Source organism: Sesamum indicum, linkage group LG6 (genome assembly GCF_026168435.1).
Source record: "Sesamum indicum cultivar Baizhima isolate 11 linkage group LG6, ASM2616843v1, whole genome shotgun sequence".
NCBI lineage: Eukaryota > Viridiplantae > Streptophyta > Magnoliopsida > Lamiales > Pedaliaceae > Sesamum > Sesamum indicum.
In genome coordinates, this window is record NC_142662.1 from 27,496,621 (window position 1) to 27,517,715 (window position 21,095).

Sequence of the window (21,095 nt, forward strand, 5' to 3'; positions counted from 1 at the left end):
TAAGGGATGTCCCGCTAAAGGTCTCTATTTTCCAGCTGCTAGCTCGTTCAATCTTCGTGCTTTCTGTGATGCTGATTGGGCGTCGTGTTTGGATTCTAGGCGGTCTCTTACCGGGTACTGCGTATTCCTTGGGGATGCATTGGTGTCTTGGAAAACTAAGAAACAGTCGACTGTTTCTCGTTCTACTGCTGAGTCTGAATACAGGAGCTTGGCCTCGACGGTGTGTGAACTTCGATGGATTTCTTATATACTATCTGACTTCAATGTTCCTTATTCTCTGCCGGTTGAATTATTTTGTGACAATAAGGCCGCGTTGCACATCGTGGCGAACCCTGTCTTCCACGAACGTACTAAGCACATAGAGTTGGATTGCCACCTTGTACGCGATGCCTACAAGGATGGCTTTATTTCCCCCTCGTTTGTTCCTGGTGTTCTGCAGTTGGCAGATGTTTTTACAAAATCTCTACCTTTGAGATCCTTCTTGTCGCTTATTTCCAAGTTGGGCCTGGTTTCCTTCGATCCCAGTCCCACTTGTGGGGGGGCTATTGGAGTTAGTCATCACCTTCACCATCAATCTAAGTTCCAGCAGCAGCAGCAGCTTCAACACCTTGATGAGAATGAAGCAGACGTTGAAGAACTCTTGGATACAGGGTGAAGGACAAAGCGCATTATGAGAATGCGCTTTCTTTGTATTTTACTGAGTTGCCTGCGTGGGTTGTTACATCATTTATTCTTGATTTCATTGGGCCACCTCATTGCCTAGGCTGTTAGTTTGTTACTTGGTAGTTAGCTGATGTGGCTTGTGTATATATATCTCTCTTCTTCATCTTCTTAACTGTAACTGAAATTACAGAGATATTTTGCTGAAATGGAGTTCTACGTTCTCCCCCAATTCTTCTACTTTTTCTGTATTCGTTTACTTTTGAATTCCAACACTTCACCCTTCTCTTCTGCCTTCATTTTTATATTAAAACAAAAATTATAATTATTTTATACTTTCATTCGTTTCATGATATATATAGACAATTTATAACATTTTATTTTCGCATTATATCCATCCAATCAATACATCAACATACTAATAATAGTAAAACAATAAATTATAATAAATTTCAATTTAACTATTACATCAATATGATTATAAACAAATTACAATGATTCACAAGAACTTGTTATGAACACCAACACATTCAATAAGATTCAAACCCATAAACTCGAACTTGTTATGAAGTGCAGTTTGTAAATCAGTTATATATTTAAGGAAATGTAAGGTATTCATTCTTTTAGAGAAAATGGAAAAACCTAGATATTAAAAAAAAAAAGAAAAAAAATGAATATTTATTTGAGAAAATAAAATAGAATATGTTGATAAGAAGTAATGCACGGAGCCCCGTCCCCAATCAGCCTTTGGAACACAACTACCTTTTTTCAGCCTTGTGAAGGTCTTAAGCAGCGTTTACGCTAAACTAATCACAAAGCTAGAGGTGGGAGGGGATGTGGGGTGGGTGCTCCAAAACTCTCCTACTATCTATGGATCAAGTATTGAAGTAGTTGCTACGACATGTTTTGGGTTTGGGTGTATAGGGGTTGTTGGGCTTGATAAGCTAAATGCGACGTGGATCACATCCTTGTGCACTTAAAAAGTGTTTTTTCTTTGGGCTGGCTCTACTTACAACACTTGTTGAAATGCTAATGTTTCACAATCACGAAGAAGCCCCGATTTCTTCTCTCAATTCCCCACCACCTTCTGTTTCATTCAGCATAAGTTACGTATACTACATCAAAAAAAAAAAAAAGGAAAAAAGCACAAGTTAATGTATGCTAAATGACATAGAAGATAGAATAAATTATGCAATAGAAAATTTGATATGCACTTCCCTGTACAATAAACATTTGGATTTTAGTGTCGGCGATGGAGGGGAAAACTAGAGGCAGTCCAGTTTTAACTTTTAGGTTTAAGAAAATTTTCTTGGTAAACCCCTAAATCCCAATGTTGGACATATGTCCATATTGCTGTATTCTCGTAATTCTGAGTCCTAGGGGTAATAATAAGATTACATATCTTTCCAAGTCCTCCATATGCTTGAGGATGAGTTACAACCATACCCTACTGTTGCATCTTGGAATATAGTTGCCACAAACATAGGAGAATGTAATTTGTTTAACAAAAAGAATTAGACACAGATTACTCTGTTTCCTAAGTTTGAAGTCTTTTGCTTTCCATTGACCTCCTCTATATTCCCATGGACAAATTGGTCATGATTTGATCACTCCTAGAGTTTGAGCCTCGAGGGAAATAGCATGCCTAATGTCCCCAATATGAAGCGCATGCTCTCCCATTGGAATCCTTCGAACTCCAGCTCCATCCACCACACTCAAATACTTGCAAACATGGATCTTGATAGGCACCCGCTCTTGCCCTCCTGCAGCCACCTTTACTTTCTCGAACGTGATAAGTTGTTTGTGCGGCGCCCCAAGTCCCCTTGGTGGTGTTGAGAAGACCAACAACGTGTGGGAGCCATCTTTTGAACCCGTGTTTCTCACATCCACGCTTACAACAAGTGATAGCCTATTACATCTAGCATGAGTCACTCGGATCGACTTGCTCGAGACAACGGTCGTGTTGGAATGGTGCCGCCCGTCAACAGGAACCGACACTACCTTTGGCGCATCTGCTATAGTGTGGACGAAACTCGTGTAGCTCATTCCGTGCCCAAAAGGATACACAACGGGGCCTTTGTAAAACCGGTAAGTCCTTCCGGGATAGTTTCTTGATGGATCGGCCCTCATGTCCATAGTTGTCATAGGCAAATTGTTGAGGTATTCTTGAGGGTACCATGTCATGGGAAGCTTTCCACCTAAATGAATCCACACAAAGATTAACAATCTCAACCATTACAATCAAATATGCCCCCAACGCAAGATATATAAAAGATTATTCTACCTGGATTGTGAGTTCCAAACAGGACATCAGCAATTGCAGCTCCTCCAGCTTGGCCGGGATAGCCAACCCACAGAATTGCAGCAATTCGCGGGTCGTTTTTGGCAAATGATATATCAATTGGACCACCGCTCATTAGAACCAAAATGGTTGGACCCTTTGAGGCGGCGGAAACCTTAGAAATGAGCTCCTGTTGGCGCCCTGGTAGCATGAGCCCTGCCCTGTCTCTGAACTCAGCTTCAATGGATTGGTCCAGCCCCATCACCATAATGGTTGCATCCGCTCGCCGGGCTGCCTGAATGGCTCCACCAAATAGCGCATCATCAGCGCAAGCCACTTCTGCACAACCTGGCTGATGAATTGTCCTACTATATGCGCTTATTCCTTGTAATGGAGTTGTGTATCCACAAGCGACACCTGTATAAGGAAAAAAGCATAAGCCAAACTTCAATGGGACATATCTACAAGACTTAATTGTGGTGATATGTTATTACCAGCATAATTGCCTATCATTGTGACAGTAACATCTGAATTAGGCCCGATGACCGCATAAGGATGGTGTCTTCGGGGTGAAAGAGGGAGCACGGAGCCTTCATTTTTCAGTAAAACTATTCCCTGTCTAGCAGCTTCAAGGGCCAGCTCCTGGTGGGCCGGAGTGCACACGTCCTTGGGGCCAAGGTTGCCGTATGGCTGCGCTGACGGCTCTCCATCAAACATTCCGAGCCTCATTTGAACTGTAATTGTATTGTACAAGGCAAGATTGATGTCTGCTTCATTAAGTAGGCCTCTTTGTACTGCATTCTCTGTGTGTACGGAGAGAAAAGGCCCACAATCCAAATCCAAGCCTGAAATCATATAACATACACATCATGTAAATGTGGAGTACACGTAAATGAGGATGCATGCAGGTCAACCATTTTACTTACCGGCTTTGATGGCATCTGCAACTGCTTCTTCTGGAGTTGAAGCATAATGCTGATTATCATAAAACACACCCACAGAGTCGCAATCCGAGACAATGTACCTAGAGCGAAGATCGCCAAAGTAGAAATGAAATAGAGTGCAAAACGTATGCAAATTGCTGGACATTTAATTGGTCAAAAAGACCATAGTGAAAGCGTATACCCGTCGAGACGCCAAGAGCCTCGTACTGTTCCCCGGAGAAGTTTGGGGTCAGCGCAGGTGGGAACGCCGTTAACTTGATTGTAGGAACACATCACACTTGCAACTTTACCTTCCATTACACAACTTCTGAATGGGATATCAAATGTATCTTTAATGTCCTGTTGGCTTACCTGCGTAATTTGTCAATGTCAATTGTCTCATTGGAAAAAGAGAAAAAGTAACACGTACTGTACTATGCGCACAACGAAGCAGCGAATGACTAGACATTCTATACCTTTGCATTAAAGTGGAACCTATCAACTCCGGCCCAGTTATCGAGGTCGTAGGCCGTGTAATGCTTGCAGCACGCCGCCACCTTCAGCCGGCCGCCAGCGTCTGTCCCCTGTAAACCTCTAACATAGCTCGCCGCATATTTAGCGGCGACCACCGGATCCTCGCCGGGAGTTTCCTGTCCCCGGCCCCATCTTGGATCGCGGAATATGTTGACGTTGGGGCTCCAATAAGTGAGCCCCCCCATCCCGCCATTGTACATTGCGCGGGCCTCGTCTGACACCACCTGCGGAGAAAAGCCCATGTTTTTTCATTATGGGCCCATCCGATTGGTTGCAACTTGCAAAAGAAACTTTGAGCTTTAAATGTTGTCTAATCCCCTCCTACTTTGTTTATCAATTTGCATTTTAGATAAGAGTGTGTGACTTTGCTCCCCGCATAAGTTCCAAAGTGATATCATTTTAAATTCAATAGAATAATCCTTTTTGAAAAGCGTCATGACCTGTTATATCAACCCATTGAGAAAAAGACACTACGGATTAATATTTGATACTATTTAAGATATGTTATCAAAAGAATCAAAATGGTTTTTTTTTTTTTTAGAGAATTTCTATTCATGTCAGGTTGTTTGAATTAAATTAATTATATAATTTATGATATATTATGTTATTGATTATATTTATAGATTATACATCAATCATGCATTAAAAATATTATTTTTATATATGATTAGCTTAAATTTAGCAAAAACTGAATTAAATTATAATTTCCTGATTTCTAACATAATTTTTTATGAATTAGTACCATTTTGTTATGAGTAAAAAGTTGAATAAGTAAAGATCGTCATTGATAAAAGCGACAAGTACATAGCAAAACCTAGAAAAGCGTGCATTTCATGAAACTATGTTATTGAAAGAGTAATATTATATAATGTCAGTAGTATAAATATAAAATAATTAATTTCATCATTTTCTTAATTTGTAAAATACATAAATTAGAAAGTGTACACGCCCGAGATTTAGATATACTAATTAGGAGAGGTTATTACTATAACTAGCACGGCACACAGATCCACCAAGACTTCTCATGCAGTTGCCTAAACCAAAATGTTCCCATACTCCACCTCCAAAGTACCAAAAATCACATTAACTCTTGCATCGATTTTCACAAACTCGGATCAACTGAAAAGTTTCAAATCATAACATTAAGGATGGTGTGATGTTACCTCTCCAATCTTTTCCCACAATGAAACATTGAATGAGGCGGCGGTAGTGATGACCTGCGGGAAGCTGGTGGCGCCAGGGAATTCGCCGCCGAATTTAGTCCCCGGACCTACATTGGAGACGCCGTGAAGCGCCTCCGACCACCACTCGTACTCCTTGATCCCCAGGCGAGGCACGGCGGCGGCATTGTTGGCTAGCAGCTTAACCTTCTCTTGCAATGTCAACCGCCCGATCAAATCCTTTACTCTCTCTTCTATACGCAAACCTGTTGTACAAAAGGGTAAAGTATGGGTTGCTGAATCTCTGGGGTCGCAGGCGAATGGAAGGCCTGCTCCCGCTGTTGTCAGAACAGCCAATAGCAACAAGAGAAGAATAAAGGAAAAAGTCGTGTTTCCCTTCATGATTTCTTGAAGGGAATTTGGTATAAGGCTGAGGAATATGGGAAAGTAGTATAGCGAGAAGTGGGTTTATATATAAGTGAGATTTATGAATGTGTATGGGCGGTGATGATGTAGGCGAGCAGGTTTGCGAATGGTTGTCCATGATGTTGTTATTCAAGTGTTTAGCGCTTTTGGGCTTTTTGGGAAGGGTAAATCGTGCAAGTTGCAAGTAAAGGATAAAAGTAGATGCGCTAAATTTACTAGGTGAAAAACCTATCGGGTTTTGGGGCAAGTTGCAAGTCAAGATAATAAGAGTGGGCAGTTGCTATTTGTTTCTTTGTAAAGCATTCTATATTAGTAATTGTTTGTTTGGATTCAATTTTCTCTTTAAAGTTGTTGTATTTTGTTTTTAAATTAAATAATTTGAAGTTATATTTCAAATTCTTTTCTCAAATTTAATATCCATTAAAATAAAAAAAAGGCGGTATTTAAGCATCCTTTAATTCTAAAGTTAAGCAACATTATACTTGTTTAAGTATCACATTAACTCAAATACATTTATGAGTTTGTAGGTATAGACAGGAATTGAAATTTTGAGTTGGATTAAACTCAAATGAATTAAATGATGAATATAGTTATCAAATTAAGGGAAGCAGTTACATGCTTTGATTTGAGATATAATGGGGCATAAAAGCGAGGAAACAGTTGTTTAAATTTGAAGATGATAAAAGTAATTGAGATGAAATGTGAGAGAGAGATTGTGCAAAACAATGCTAGTAATAGTATAGTAGGTGTGTGGGCTACAAGTTGTTTTAGATGGCACGTGGCAAGCTCTTATTGGGCACGGAGTGGCATATTCTCATTGGTCATTGGATTGGCGAATTGAAATTCAGAGAGTGACGCAAGTTGCCTGGTGTGTCAGTTCAAGTTCAGGATAACCCAATATTGTTTGTTTCTACAAAAATCCTGTCCCCTGTCTCACTTTTTAATTACTATTTTATTTTATTCTCTATTTTTAATTACTATAAAATATTCTCTGAATTTAGATAAACTAATTATTGAGATATTATATTGTTTAATTGATCGTTTTTTTATTATTAAAAGTAATGAATATATTATAGCATTTTTAGTTTGTAGTTACCCATCCTTTAGATCAATTCTTTTAAGGACCTAATGGGCTTTAACTTAGCTTGGAACACAGCCCAATTTATACCTCTGCTAGTTTATTCTCTGTTTGGCTGTGTACAGAAATTATTCTCAACATTCAGGTTGAATAGCAACCCAAATAAGTATTTCTTTTCCAATCAATGTCACTGGATAAAATTTATAACCAAACAACATAATAATTTTGACCAGTTTAGGAATGTATTGGGCTGGGTTGGGTATCGAACTTCCCCTGGATGGACCCACAATGAGAGCAAAATTCCACAGCTTCAGGCCCACGACGAGAGCATCTGGGTCAGCCCACTTGTATTGTCAGAATTCTCTTGTTTCAAGGTTTTTGCAGTGGACCATGTCAGATATGAGTGTTCTAAATATGGTTATTTCTGTTTACCTCCTTTCGTTTTAATTTCATTATTATACTTAAACTCCCTTCTCTTCATTTATTACCGCCTACAGTACCTCTTTTCTAGTGCCTAATATAAAAACAATTTTCAAAGTAAAAAATAATCCTTAGAACCGACACGTGTAGTCGTGAACCACGAAATCCAGGCAAATATAAATAATAATATTTAATTAATTAATTGGGCCCAGGTCGCCCTCACTCCACCACCGAATTGAAATTCTCCTCTCTCCATAGACCTGTGAAGGAAAATACCCCCTAAAAAAAAAGAAGAAAAAAAAAAACAAAGGGGAAAGTAAAAGGAAAATTGCAGTCCAGATCTATCGGAATTGCAATCTGCATCCGATCCAAACAAAATGTTTCTCTTGGATTGGTTTTACGGCGTATTGGCTTCTCTTGGGTTGTGGCAGAAAGAGGCTAAGATCTTGTTCCTCGGCCTCGATAATGCAGGCAAAACTACGCTCCTTCACATGCTCAAGGATGAGGTTGTTTGTTTGCTTTTTTTTTTTTTATTTTTTATTTAGGATTTTAGTTTTGTTTGGTAAGTGGATCTCGGTGAATTGATTGGGTGGAGTTTTTGTTTGGTGCAGAGATTAGTGCAGCATCAGCCGACGCAGTATCCGACCTCGGAAGAGCTGAGTATTGGAAAAATTAAGTTTAAGGCTTTTGATTTGGGAGGACATCAGATCGCTCGTAGAGTTTGGAAGGATTATTATGCCAAGGTAGATTTGATTTAGTATCTAGTTATGGTTTTCAATGTATTGTTGTGATACTTTTGTGTAACTTGAACATTGGTTTATGTTACAATTTCTTATCCTGTGGTGTGAGGAAGAGAACTGAGATTGGTTATGAATTTGATCGTTTTCTTGCACTTACACAACAATTGAACTAGTGTCTGATGATATCTGTTTTGAGTCATTTGCTGGCTGTTCTTTAGTCAAAAGGCTCTCGGACATGGCTGTTGGCATTTTTCACTTGAAAAGGCAAGCGAAGAAGCCTGATGTAGTATCATCTAGATGTCTTTTTTGGGTTCCAACTTCCAATCATGGGAAGGATTTGACTTGCTTGGTGGATGACCAGAACTCTTTCTAGATAAATAGAATCAATAAAAATGGTGGTTGACTTCTCTCAGGAGAGAATATGAAACAGTATATACATGTAATAAAGGTTCCATATATATGACTCTAGTTCTGGGTCAAGACAAGCTGGCCTTAAAACCAGCTTTTCTTCCTCTCTTGTGTGGTTTAAGTCACTTCTCTGATCCTGCCCATTCACATAATTGTTTGTCTAACATCATTATGATGCATGCACGAGACATCCACAATTGATTGAGAAAACTCTTCTTTTAGCATGGATATGTCCCTCATTCTAGGCTGTTCCCAAATATTTGAGCTAGTAAACTTATATTCATTTTAGTCTCTTTATGGAAATTACCACAATTCTCAAATCATAAGTGGCTCTATTTTCTTCAATGGAGTGACAATCTATGCTGCCTCACCAAGAGAGCAAATACTATTTTGTTGATACAAACATACATGTAAAAGTGGTCTGTGGGATGCGGCTAGGTATGGTACATTTGAGTGAATTGCCATTTTATCAGTTACAACTCTACCTCTTACATTTCTAGGAGTTTAAAGCATGTTTCCATTATTAAGTTTCTGTAATTGCTGATGCTACTGACGACTTGATTATATATACTGGTCATGTAACAGAACAGTTATCATCTCTGTATATTTCATTGATGGTTCGATTACACAGTTTTCTTTCAAGTTATTCCAATTTGTATATATAGACATCCCTACAAGTGCCTACAGATATGCATGGAGTACAATGTTAACAAACATTGAGTTTGCTGTATGGATTATTCGTCTAATCTTTTACTCATGAAATTTTCATGTGGGCCTTGCTGTTCTACAGGTTGACGCTGTTGTGTACCTGGTGGATGCATATGACAAGGAGCGTTTTGCAGAATCAAAAAAGGAATTAGATGCACTCCTTTCTGATGAGGCCCTTGCCAATGTCCCATTTCTCATTTTAGGAAACAAGATTGACATACCATATGCTGCCTCTGAAGATGAGTTGCGTTATCACCTTGGTCTGACTGGTGTAACCACAGGCAAAGGGAAAGTTAACCTTGCTGATTCTAATGTGCGCCCCCTTGAGGTATTTATGTGCAGCATTGTGCGTAAAATGGGCTATGGTGATGGCTTCAAATGGGTCTCTCAATATATAAAGTAGGGTTATTGTCAGCAAAATGTCTAATAGGTACCACATACCCTTTTGTCTGGATGAGGAGGGGAAGAAACAGCCCCTCCCGAAGAACAGAAGAAGATTGATTCGTTTCAGATTGATTCAGTTTGTTAGTTGTTAAAACTTGTATGACTTGTGCTTCGAGTTTGTAAGGTAAGTGGAACTTCATTGGTCGATGTAAAATTTTTATCTGAAATTTGGAGCTCTATGCAGGTATTATATCCTGAATTAAGTACTTAGAACTTTAGTAGAACTAGAACATTAGGTACTCTTTTTGCTGCAACTGTTTGCAGAAAATAATGTTTTCTTTCTTCTGAATTCTTTTTAAGTGCAGCATTTGTAAGCATACATGCGAACATCATTTCCTCACTTTATTCTTGTCCTGTTAAAAATAGTGCATTCTGTAGGTTCTGGGGATGGTTCCTCCTTTCTATTTTATTTCGTATCACGTCTTGGAAACTAAACACCAAAATTAGGAGTAAAAATACACCATAATTTAAAGTATTGAGTAGAGTTCGACCGATACAAGTGATGATGTTATGCTGAATTTAAATCTTTTTCTTGCAAAATATATTTCATCACTAAAATGAAGTTGAAATTAAAGCCGTAGGAGAACAAGAAAAATAGAATTAGTACTTTAAAAGGGTGTGGTTTCATGTAACTAAGGAATTGTCACATTCTGTAAAAAAGAACCACAAAAAGAAGGGATAACTACATCTAGGCTTTTTGATTTATGATTTATTCACACAATTATTTATGTATTTTGCATAATTACATAAATTATCATAACAATAAAAAAGTAGGAGTAGTTTGTATAATATTGTTGATAGTTTTAGAATGTATATATATTTTTAAAAAATATGAGTAATTTATATAAATAGATTCAAATTACACAAATAATTTATATAAATATGAATAATTTTTAATTATTCTAAAAGTAATTCAAATCCAAATGTGAAATACGTAATTACTTGCTCAATGAAAAATTCCGAGAAATTATCCAGTAAGCTAGTAAAAGGAATCACATAAAAAAAAATATCCAAATATGAAATTCGTAATTACTAATTTACTTACAAAACACTTGCACAAAATGCAACCCTGAAAAAAGAAAAAAAAGCACTTGATTGCCAATCATTTGAGCCCACTTTCCTAAGCAGAAACCCAAGGCAATGAGCGTATGGAATCCACTCTCACTCTCATTCTGCAGTCTGCACTCGCTTTTAGTTCAACATTCTTGTTGAGTCAACACTTCCCCCTTCCACTACTCTGGATTTCTCTTCCCTCTAATCAAGTCACTATAAAAGAAGATAGATACCATTCCGGATTCATTCATTCCAGATCGTAAAATCCTACTCAACCTGCCTACCTACACAAACCCATCAATTGTTGCTTACTGATCACGAAAATGGAAACATCAGCTCTTGTTTCTACGCACAATCCCACACCGCAAAGCTCATTGATCTTCAGCACAACTCCAAATTAATCGTCTGTTTAAGCCCATCAATCATGATTTATCAAAGTCCTTCATTTGCACAGTATTGCCCAATGAAAGAAATACGGATTGATCAAGCAAAACAGGTTAATCTTCTAGTTTTTCTTTGATTTTGCAAGAGAAAAGCTTCTACATATGCAAACCCCACAAACTGCATATTGAAATTTTCGGTTAATATATACATTATAACGTATACAAAAGCAATGTAATATATTTTGGTTTTAGAAAGATTTCATAAGTGCAGCGGGTAGACATTAAACAACGATGAAATAGAAAATTCAATTGAATAAAATTAGAATTTAGAGCTATTCTTTCTTTTGGTTAATTATTTATAGTTTTGCAAGGGAAACTGATAAACAGTGTGGAAGTTTGATTGATAGAATAGCAGTTGAAAGGGAATACCGTTGCCGTTGAACGGTTCCTCTTCCATTGACTAATAAGGTATGGTATTGGTAGGTACGACTAAGTACACACTACATAAAACTAACATATATCCACATGTTTGATGTAGGAATCAAGACAGGAAGCATAGAGAGAAGAGAAAGACATGATGATGACCTCATTAATCCACATTCTCATTACTAAGTCCACCATTACGTCTTAAAACACCAAGTTGGAGCGGTTTAACAAACACTACATCCCCTCTCTTAATATATTGCAACAAAACGTACGCTTTAATACTCATCCCTCTCTTACCTCATTAACCCCTCTACTTAATTTTCTTCCAATTATCCACTGCCGATCCATGGGTAACTCCGCCCCCCACCGCCTCTCCGACGTCCACGCCACCGGAAAGGTCATCTTGTCAGACGGTGCTGTTTTCACCTACGACAAGCCTCTGACTGTCGCTGAACTCATGCTGGAGTACCCACAACAAGTGGTGGTGGAATTTCAGCCTGTTGTGAATGGGAAGAAGCCAACTCCATTGCCCGCGGATCAGAAGCTGGACATGAAGAAGCTCTATCTCATGCTTCCGGTGAGGAAAGGCAAGCCAGCGGTATTACCTTCCGAGGAAGCTAAAAAGCTTCTGGCGAGAACAAATGCTATGTTGAAATCGAAAGCGCTGTTGTCTTACACAGGTTTTCTTCCTTTGTTCGTGAGGATGTGTCCCGCGGCAGGAGGGAAGCACGACGCCGTTTTCAAGGAAACCAGAAAGTCTTTGCGTAAGAGGAAAGAAGAGGAGGAGGAGGAAGGGAGGAAATCTGACTATTTTTGGGAAATATTGGAGGGAAGGCCGGAGTTTTTGAGCAGGCAGATATCAGGGAAAGGGTGGAAGCCTAGTTTGGATACCATCAGGGAAAAGGCTGTCAAGGCAAAAGTTAGGCATTGGATGTTTTAAAGCAAATCGTTCATAGGCTGCCCATCGTATCCCCACTAATGCACTAAATCCCATCAAAATTTCAAAGTTAAAAGTGTATTTGGGTAAGAATACTACTAGCATGGAGAATACTTTAAGAAGTTCTCCTGTTGCATCTTTTTTTAATAATTTTCAGACAAAAACAAATCAGTCCTACGTGTTAATATTGTAATGTGTCAATGTTATATGATTGAAGATTAGGAGTAAGGCATGTCGTTTTTTGTGCACAGCTCTTATTGTATGTTATGTACGTAGTTGAATTCATTAATATGGCCGTGCATGTGTTGAAGTTATTATGTCTGTAGTCGTTGTGCTTGCCAAAATCAAGTCAAATTAGAAAGAGAAGAGTGTTGAACCTTTTGAATCGGTAGTAATTCCATATGAAATTGTGCTAATATATATTGAGAAGAGAACCATGTCATAAAACAAAACTTCTCCTCTAAGTATTGCATTCCATTCCATTTTCTGTAATAAAATATGGTATAAAGTTTCATATTTTAATTCAAACCGGCTCGGACCAGGCCTCATCAATCGTGTGCAATGTGATCGCATTTCCATGGTATTGGAATTGGCAGTTTATGGACTGTGATCCGGATTTGTAAAAGTCGAAGGGCCATTTTTAACTTAGCCCAGATCTATTCACTTCCTATTGCATCATATGTTAGTAGACCTATTACCAATTCTTTGGGCTTTGAGAAGCCATGTCTATTCCCATCTATATGATATTATTTTTTGAACTTGAATTCAGGAACAATTATGTCGGACATCTTTTGAAATTTGATATAATTATATTTAAATTTTTTTAATTTAAAAAATTATGCTTAATATTTTTTATATTTGTTCTATTCAACAAATAAACTTATCTGTTAATAAAATTAACAAAATTTGCTAATATTAATTAAAAAGTTGAATGAGATTTATTGTAAGTCAAATAAATTTTTTATGTCCAAACCACTTACCTACACACATTAGAGTGTGTGAAGATGTATAAAAATATTTTGATTATAAAAAATTTATTTGATCTGCAATAATTAGTAATTAGTCAATACGGAATACATATAGATTCTAATTCAATCTTTTTGTTAATATTAGCAAACTACATGAGTTTGATTAACAAATGAATCTATTTGATGGACGAAAACATTGACGGGGCTAGATATCATTTTTCACTTGACAGAAAATACACGTGTACTTATACCAAACATGAGGAAGGATAAAATTATCCCTTGATTTTATTTAGAGCGAACTATTAATTTCTGCAATTATTAATAACCAAAGCTGCTTTTTGGATTCCGTTGTAGAATCGGAGTTTCAAGAGCTTAATATTCAAATTGAAGTTGGAATGTTTGAATTTCATCAGATTCCAGAAGCAATGGGATTTAAATCCCAAATCCAGTACAAGTATTGAGGCGTAAGTACAACTACTGACATAGCCGCCAAAAGGTCATTGTCTGGATTGCCTTTTGGTTTTCCATTCTCGCTCACTTGATACTGCTTTTTTTCTTCTTTTTTCCTTTTCTTCAACTAATTTGTCTTCATTACTCCGCAATTATTTTTGTGCATCTTTTTTCTTGAAATGGGAAAATGAACTCCCACTTGTATGCAAAGAATTGAGGAGGAAGAAGATAAATCACGACAACAAAATTGATCATTCCAACACCTTCATTACTCAACTACGCCTTTTCCAGGCTTAATAAAAAACTACAGACTTCTTACTACACAAACGCACACCTTTTCTCATAACACAGTATGTATACAAACGACCTCAACCTCAACAGGGAGAAGATTATCATATTATTAGTGCTCATCAATTCATCTTAGGCTGTCTTGGGACGCTTTACGACCACCAACGGGCACTTCACATGCTTAGCACAGTAATCACTCACACTTCCCAGAAAAGCCCTGTAAGCAGCAACCATAACAAACACACACACAAAATAGTCACCTTCTCTGCTTCATTTTTAAGCATTAATGATGGGGGAAGTTGAAGAAGAGTTTATTACCTCTTGAAGAAACCATAATCATGGCTTCCCATCACCAAAATGTCTGCTTCAAGCTTATCCACTGCTGCACAGATTACATCCTTAGCATCTCCACTCCCCACTTTCTTCTCCACTTTGACCTGTCCCCCAAATTCCAACAATCACTCACATCACATGTTCCAAAAACCAATTTCTAACAAAAACACACGCACTTACTGCACTATTGAAGTTTCTACAAACTGCGTCTGCTCTTCTCATCACTGAATTAGCCAAATCTCGGCTGTATTTCTCAATTGTTTGAATCACATCTCCAGCAAACAAATAACCTGAAAGCGTGTATTCATTCAAACACAAATGATAGAGACGGATGCGATGGAGCAGAGCAGAAGAATAACCTGTGACATCGAGAGAGGAGTAAACAGGAACCGGGGGTTTGATGTAGAGGAGAATTAAGGTACTGTTTGGATTAGAGTTTTGTGCAAAGAGATCGCTGAGGCACCACGACAAGGCGTACATGCTTTCCTCGCTTTCATCCACCGCCACCACTACTTTCTTCTCCTTCATCTTGATGTTTTCTTCCATGATGGAAATTTCTTTATTGCAGAGGGCGAAGAAGAAAGGGAGTTGCTTTTATAGTGAGTGTGAAGAAATGCAAGTGAAGTATTCTGTGAGCGGTGTGTTGTTTTCAAGTTTGCCACTTGTTTGAAGCGTATTAGTCGTGTTTTTGACTTGCTGAGCTGTAGGCTGTAGCTTGATATTTCCAGCACTTTTTGCTGGTTTACAAATGAAATATCTCCAAGGTTTCATCATAATAAAAGCGTGTTGAGGTCCGTATCAATCAATCGCAAGCAACTTGCGACCCATTATTATCTGACGTTTTATGAAAGATTGGAAAAATCGTGAAAACCTTATCCAGAATGAAGGGTTTTAGTAGCTTATGTTATGGGGCAAACCTACCCTCCTCCCCAACCCCTTTTTGTTAAAAAACGCAATAAAGATGCTTAGTATCAGTTTTAGCTTATGCTGAATATTGGGCTGGGCCCAATTTTAACTTCATTTCCAGCCCATTCTTCTCCCCTTCCCAACACCATCTGATTTTAAAACGACGTAACATTAATGTATTTGTTACCTATTTTCCGTAATTTCATATTCACACCATCATTTATCCTAAATTTCAATTCATTATGTGTACATCTTCCTGGAAGGTAATTTAGCTTACGGATTTACATAATTCTGATATGTAAAAAATAAGTCCCGAATTTAAAAAGAAAAAATGGCAAGTAGTTTTGATCATTTTAAAAAATAAAAAACCCAAGTAAGATCATCAAAAGTCTATTTTTATTTGGTTTCGAATTTCTCATATAAATGAAAATAAGTAATGATTATTATTAGTATTAAAATATAAAATAGAAAAAAGGGGAAAAAGGAGATGAGATAAGTATCCATATTATGGTAAGTGTCACCTCGTGGACCTCTAGTTTTAGGTAATGGGTACTTGTGAATTAGAAGAGAGCAATCCCAATTTTCCAAATGATTGTAGAGAGAGAAAGGAATGGATCAAAGGATAAGAAAGAAGGAGATGAGGATAAGCACATACGTCACCTCCAAGATCCATTATTACCAAAACACGTGCCTCCCTATTAACACTATATATTCATTTTCTAATGTTTATTATTTCCTGATATCAAAACTATTAAGAGTTTTAATTAATTATATTATATTATATAAAAACAAGGTCCCAATGTTAGGAATTTCTCAAAATAAAATGCTAAATAATTTCATTTTTATATTTCAAGAAAAAGAACAATAAATGCCATATTCTCCAAATGGAGACAAGACATAAAATTAATACGAGGAAACAAAACTATGTCTTCTTGTCACGTTGCAAGAGGAGAAGCAGTGCGGTGCACCAACAAATTTTAATTTTATTTATTAGTTATTTTCTTTTAATCACAAAACATATATTAAAAAAATATTATTTTTTGTCTTATGGTCTCTTCACTTTTAATTTTATTAATTATATAATTTTTATTTTTTGTTTTTTAATTTTTAAAAACTAGTATGCGTTGGATATTTTAACGAAAAATATTTATTGCTTAGCCCAAAACTATCAATTTTTATCATATTGATTTTAAAATTCTCACATTTTATTCTATGACTTTAAAAGAAAAAAAAAAAAGTAGAAGTAGTTTTTTTAATTTTATATACTTAGCGATCATATGGTATTTTTCATAGTATTTGATGTAATCAAAAGTAAGGTTGTGGTAATAAATAAGCTGAAAAGTAAAATCTGTTTCCCCCCTCCGTATTTATTGTATTACCTAAAAGAAAAGAAGAGATGTTGTTGAGTTGAGGGCTGAAAGCGGGCCCACAGAATCTACGTTTGGGGCGCGGGGCGGTGAAAGCGCGTTTTCCCCATAAGAAGGGCCCACTATTTAAATTTCTGGTATTCTGCTGGGAGCCGTTAATTACCAATCATACACCTCACATTCAAACCACAACTCAAAATTCCTACACCTACACCACGCCAGAGAAGAAAAGAAGCATCCATTCCATCTTCATCAATTATTCCTTTATTTTGTTCAACTAAACTAAACCTATGTATTATTCTTGGCTCATCATTGCATTTAATGTGTTTCTTCTAACCATTATTCTTTTTATTGCAAAACTGCATCCTTTTTCTTAATTGTTATGTCTTATTGTAAGAACATTAACATGTGATTGAAACGGTTACAAAGCTTTTGTAATAAAACAATAAAAGAAGATATTTTTGAGTCAAATTTACACCGTCCATAGGCTCAAGGGTGCCCATGCCCTAATTGTTATTTCTTTTAATGCCCAACAACTCATATCTCACATACATTTAACTTTATCAAAGGGATTATCTTTATTTTTATTTTCTTTAATATATACACCGACTTATTAATATCTTATATTAATCAAACTAAAAATAGATAATAAAAGATGTAAATTTGAGGCAGAGAAAGAAAGGTGAATGGGAATGTGTTATGATTTGGTGTTGACAAAAAATGAAGTAATTAGTATGGAGATGAAAAGGGTGGGTGTTGCTTTGCTTCATCCATAAACTCTTCATTTATTCCACAAAATATCAGAGAGTAAGGGTAGTCTTGGAATTTCCGCCCCATAAAAATATATAAGTGGGAAGACTGCACAGACCCAGTCCCACGCAAAACAGAACCCAAACAAAGGAAACAGAGCTAGAGAGAGAAACGCTGTAAACCTCCTCCACAGTAACAGAAAAAACAGTCGAGAAAATTAGGATGAGCCAGATTGTATTGTTCGTCGACGATTTCAGGTCATCCGTATGCAGGATATGCCATGAAGAAGAGTTCGAAAGCAGTAAGAGCTTGGAGGCACCTTGCGCTTGTTCTGGAACTGTAAAGGTAATGTTTTTTCAACAGATTTTTTTCACTTTATTGATTATATTATCACTCAACCTATCATGTCGTTTTTCGCCCTAATTTATTATTCCATCATTGATTTTCTGATTTTCTTCGCTTCTTCTGGCTTTCAGTTTGCGCACAGAGATTGCGTACAGAGATGGTGCAACGAGAAGGGGAACACGACTTGTGAAATTTGCTTACAGGTGCGTGTTGCTTGATGCTTATCGTCATCACCATCAATATCAGACTATGATCATTTTTATTTTTATTTTTTTGACCATCTGATTCTTCTTGTTTGGGAAACTTTGGGATTTTTTTTCTTCGGTTGCATGCTGTATGAGTTGTTTCCCGATTCGAGAAGGGTCTTATATTCTGGTCTCAGGCTTAAGACTGGTTTCGCCTTCAAGTTTTGGATTGTGGAGGTTGTTCTTGGTTTCCCCAGTTTCAAAAGAATTTTCTCTTCCCTTTGTTTTTCCTGTTCAATATTTCTAGATAGAAAAGGAATTGGTCAGAGTTTCTTCAGAAGTTCATTATTATGTTTTAGTCTCCCTCATATGAAATAATTTTGTCATAATATATTATTTATATTTGTATCTATTATTGTTCCATTATAAATATATTTTATATATCTAGAAAAAAATGCAAGCAACCCATTGTGATATATTTTTTAAATAGCGATTGACCTCCTTATATTTTTTAAAATACAAAAATATATCCCCTATGATTTTTAAAATGAATCAATTTACCTCCCTATATAAGAAGATAAATTGCTATATATTTTTTTTCCATATAGAATAATGTGCTCATTTATAATGTCAAATAATGTAAATTGCTATTCACCTTTTGTATATATATATATACATGTATGTGCGCGTTCAATATTTTAATTTCGGAAGGCAAATATTAGAACTTGTTTGCGTCTCCATCTCAACCGTCTTTCTTGGAGTATAAAACTAGTCCAAATAGGGGTGCTTTCTTTTTCTATCGCAAGAGTGGGACATATTACAATATATGTTCTTATCCACATGCCTATGGGTGGCTTGACTACAATTTTAAGCTACGCAGTTTCTGTAATTTTCTACTTTTTTCTATTTTTCTTTCTCGTTCACTGACGTCTTTTCAAAGATGGGATATTTTAGAATTTCTTAACAAAAAGTTATTGTTTATTGCTACTCCTATAATTGTAATTCAAAAGCACCTTTCTCTTTGACCTTTTTAATTATTTAGAAAAAATTATACTGCAGAAATTTGAACCTGGGTACACATCTCCACCTAAGAAGACACAACTAATTGATACAACAGTAACCATAAGGTATTCATTTTTATCTTTCGCCTCTCCTGACATTCTTGATTCTCCTTTTCATTTAAAATATAAGCAGTCTTTAGGCTCAACTTTTTGCTTCTTTTTTAATATGCACCGGCAACTGGCATTTTTCACGGATGGTTCATCCAAGCATTTCTCTAGACATTCCTCTTAAGTAGCAGCATTATTTTATTTCTTTCCTGCATTTCCGGCTAATAATGCCAGTTTTGTTGTTTATGATATACTTTAATTTGTTGCGGGCCTTCAAATAGTAATTTATTAGAAAAAGAAGATCAATAATGCGAGATTCTATATTTTGTGGGATTTTTTAACAGGGGAAGTCTGGAAGTGCCACGAGATGAGCAAGAACAGGAAAATCGAGGAGAAATTGTTGACACAGAGTATTCTGAGTGTGCGTCAACGGCCGAAAGAAGTGCTTATTGCTGCAGATCAGTGGCTCTCATCGTAAGTCTTTCTCAAATTGTCTTTTCTCAATTACTATCATGGAGTTACAAGTTTGACGTCTTGAGAATTATATGCATGGACAGTTGGGAGTTGCATTATTAACTCATGAATTTGTGGAAATTTCCTGCCAATAAAAATTGAACGCGCTGAGTCCAACATGTGTGCCAATTTTCTGCTTTCCCATGATTGTTTCGGAGCAAGTTCTTTAGTTTGTGACAGTCTGTAGCTAATAAAATTCACACTGCCCTGGAAATTGACTTTGATCTCAACTCTCTCTGACTAAATCATGCGAGATAATAACTGAGTTCTCTGATAGACAAGGGCATAAGTTAAGAGTGGTAGAAATAAACATTAAGATTAAATCTATGTGTATAGAGCATCAAAATAAAACAATATTCAACCCAAAAGGAAAAGAAAAAAACAATCTTATATGAACCTCCACTTACAAGGATTTACGTGACATGAGTGTGCGAAACCAGCACCTTGAGTGTTTTCCAACGTAGGAAGATTACAAAACATAGGGCCAAAACCCCCAAAATTAAAAAATTAGTCATTATTAGTAATTAAGATTAACAGCAGTTAATTTTTCAAATCTCTCGGAATTACAAACTTTTTAATTTCCGGACACTGTATCGTTTATTTGAAACTCATTTATAGCTACTACTCCAAAATTTGCAGTTCACTGCTCTGCTCCTGATCAGACATTTGTTTGCTGTTCTTACTGGAGGAGCAGGGGGGTATCCTTTTTCACTCCTGACTGTAAGTTGCCCATCTTTTACTTGCAACTAATGAAGGCCGCAACCACCATGCCACCAGCCAACTTGAAACTAAGAGAACTTTCTGTCTTGCAGGTGCTTATAGTTAAGGCTAGTGGAATACTCCTTCCAATGTACGTCTTGATTCGGATTATAGCAGCACTACACAACAGTTTTACATATAACTATCAGGTAATTTTGCCACATTATCTTCCCACCTAACTTTGAAGCGCATGTGACGAATTTAACGGGCAAAGGCAAACAACATTTGTTTTCTAGTACAACAGAGGATTTTACTTGTAACAAAAAGGTCATTCAATTTTCTCCGTGTTGCAGAATTCTTACAGCACCACAAGCTCCGATGATGAAGCCAATGATGACGAAGAGCTGAATGTTTAACATTTAATCAAGTCATATATACATTTGTTTGTTTTATTCTTTTGTGTATATTTTTCTTCCTCTCCCAAACCAGATCAGATGAAAATATAGAAAATTACAGATACAAAGAAAGTGTTGTATATGCAATCGCTAAAGAAAATGAAAGACAACCAAAAATGCTACGCAAAGCTAATTTGTTCTCTTGT

At 36.7% G+C, this 21,095-nt stretch overlaps 5 protein-coding genes across 6 annotated transcripts; 3 read left to right on the plus strand and 2 right to left on the minus strand.

Moving 5' to 3' along the window:
- Positions 1–1,831: 1,831 nt before the first annotated feature.
- BXL2 (beta-xylosidase 2) lies at positions 1,832–6,084 on the minus strand. Its single transcript, XM_011081266.3, has 7 exons — positions 5,562–6,084; positions 4,341–4,622; positions 4,067–4,236; positions 3,868–3,965; positions 3,436–3,786; positions 2,945–3,358; positions 1,832–2,858 (listed from the first exon to the last, which is right to left on the minus strand). Exons 1-7 carry the CDS (start codon positions 5,958–5,960, stop codon positions 2,257–2,259), a joined length of 2,316 nt encoding a protein of 771 aa, XP_011079568.1. The 5' UTR covers positions 5,961–6,084; the 3' UTR covers positions 1,832–2,256.
- Positions 6,085–7,705: 1,621 nt separating this feature from the next.
- Positions 7,706–10,145, plus strand: LOC105163056 (small COPII coat GTPase SAR1A). Its single transcript, XM_088882251.1, has 3 exons — positions 7,706–7,988; positions 8,094–8,225; positions 9,421–10,145. The coding sequence occupies exons 1-3, from the start codon at positions 7,860–7,862 to the stop codon at positions 9,739–9,741; spliced, it is 582 nt and encodes a 193-aa protein (XP_088738377.1). The 5' UTR covers positions 7,706–7,859; the 3' UTR covers positions 9,742–10,145.
- A 1,845-nt stretch (positions 10,146–11,990) lies between these two features.
- On the plus strand, positions 11,991–12,752 carry LOC105163055 (multidrug resistance protein ABC transporter family protein). Its single transcript, XM_011081264.3, has one exon. The coding sequence runs from the start codon at positions 11,991–11,993 to the stop codon at positions 12,582–12,584; it is 594 nt and encodes a 197-aa protein (XP_011079566.1). The 3' UTR covers positions 12,585–12,752.
- Positions 12,753–14,246: 1,494 nt separating this feature from the next.
- LOC105163054 (Adenine nucleotide alpha hydrolases-like superfamily protein) lies at positions 14,247–15,209 on the minus strand. Its single transcript, XM_011081263.3, has 4 exons — positions 14,980–15,209; positions 14,801–14,910; positions 14,606–14,724; positions 14,247–14,504 (listed from the first exon to the last, which is right to left on the minus strand). Exons 1-4 carry the CDS (start codon positions 15,164–15,166, stop codon positions 14,420–14,422), a joined length of 501 nt encoding a protein of 166 aa, XP_011079565.1. The 5' UTR covers positions 15,167–15,209; the 3' UTR covers positions 14,247–14,419.
- A 2,547-nt stretch (positions 15,210–17,756) lies between these two features.
- Positions 17,757–21,077, plus strand: PIT1 (RING/FYVE/PHD zinc finger superfamily protein). 2 transcript variants are annotated; one of them, XM_011081260.3, is made up of 7 exons: positions 17,757–17,988; positions 18,120–18,191; positions 19,233–19,300; positions 19,627–19,756; positions 20,435–20,515; positions 20,608–20,703; positions 20,848–21,077. In XM_011081260.3, the coding sequence occupies exons 1-7, from the start codon at positions 17,866–17,868 to the stop codon at positions 20,908–20,910; spliced, it is 633 nt and encodes a 210-aa protein (XP_011079562.1). In that variant the 5' UTR covers positions 17,757–17,865; the 3' UTR covers positions 20,911–21,077. The 2 variants fall into 2 exon arrangements, with proteins under 2 accessions (XP_011079562.1, XP_020550826.1); XM_020695167.2 differs by lacking the exons at positions 17,757–17,988; positions 18,120–18,191 and adding an exon at positions 18,206–18,410.
- Positions 21,078–21,095: the final 18 nt, after the last annotated feature.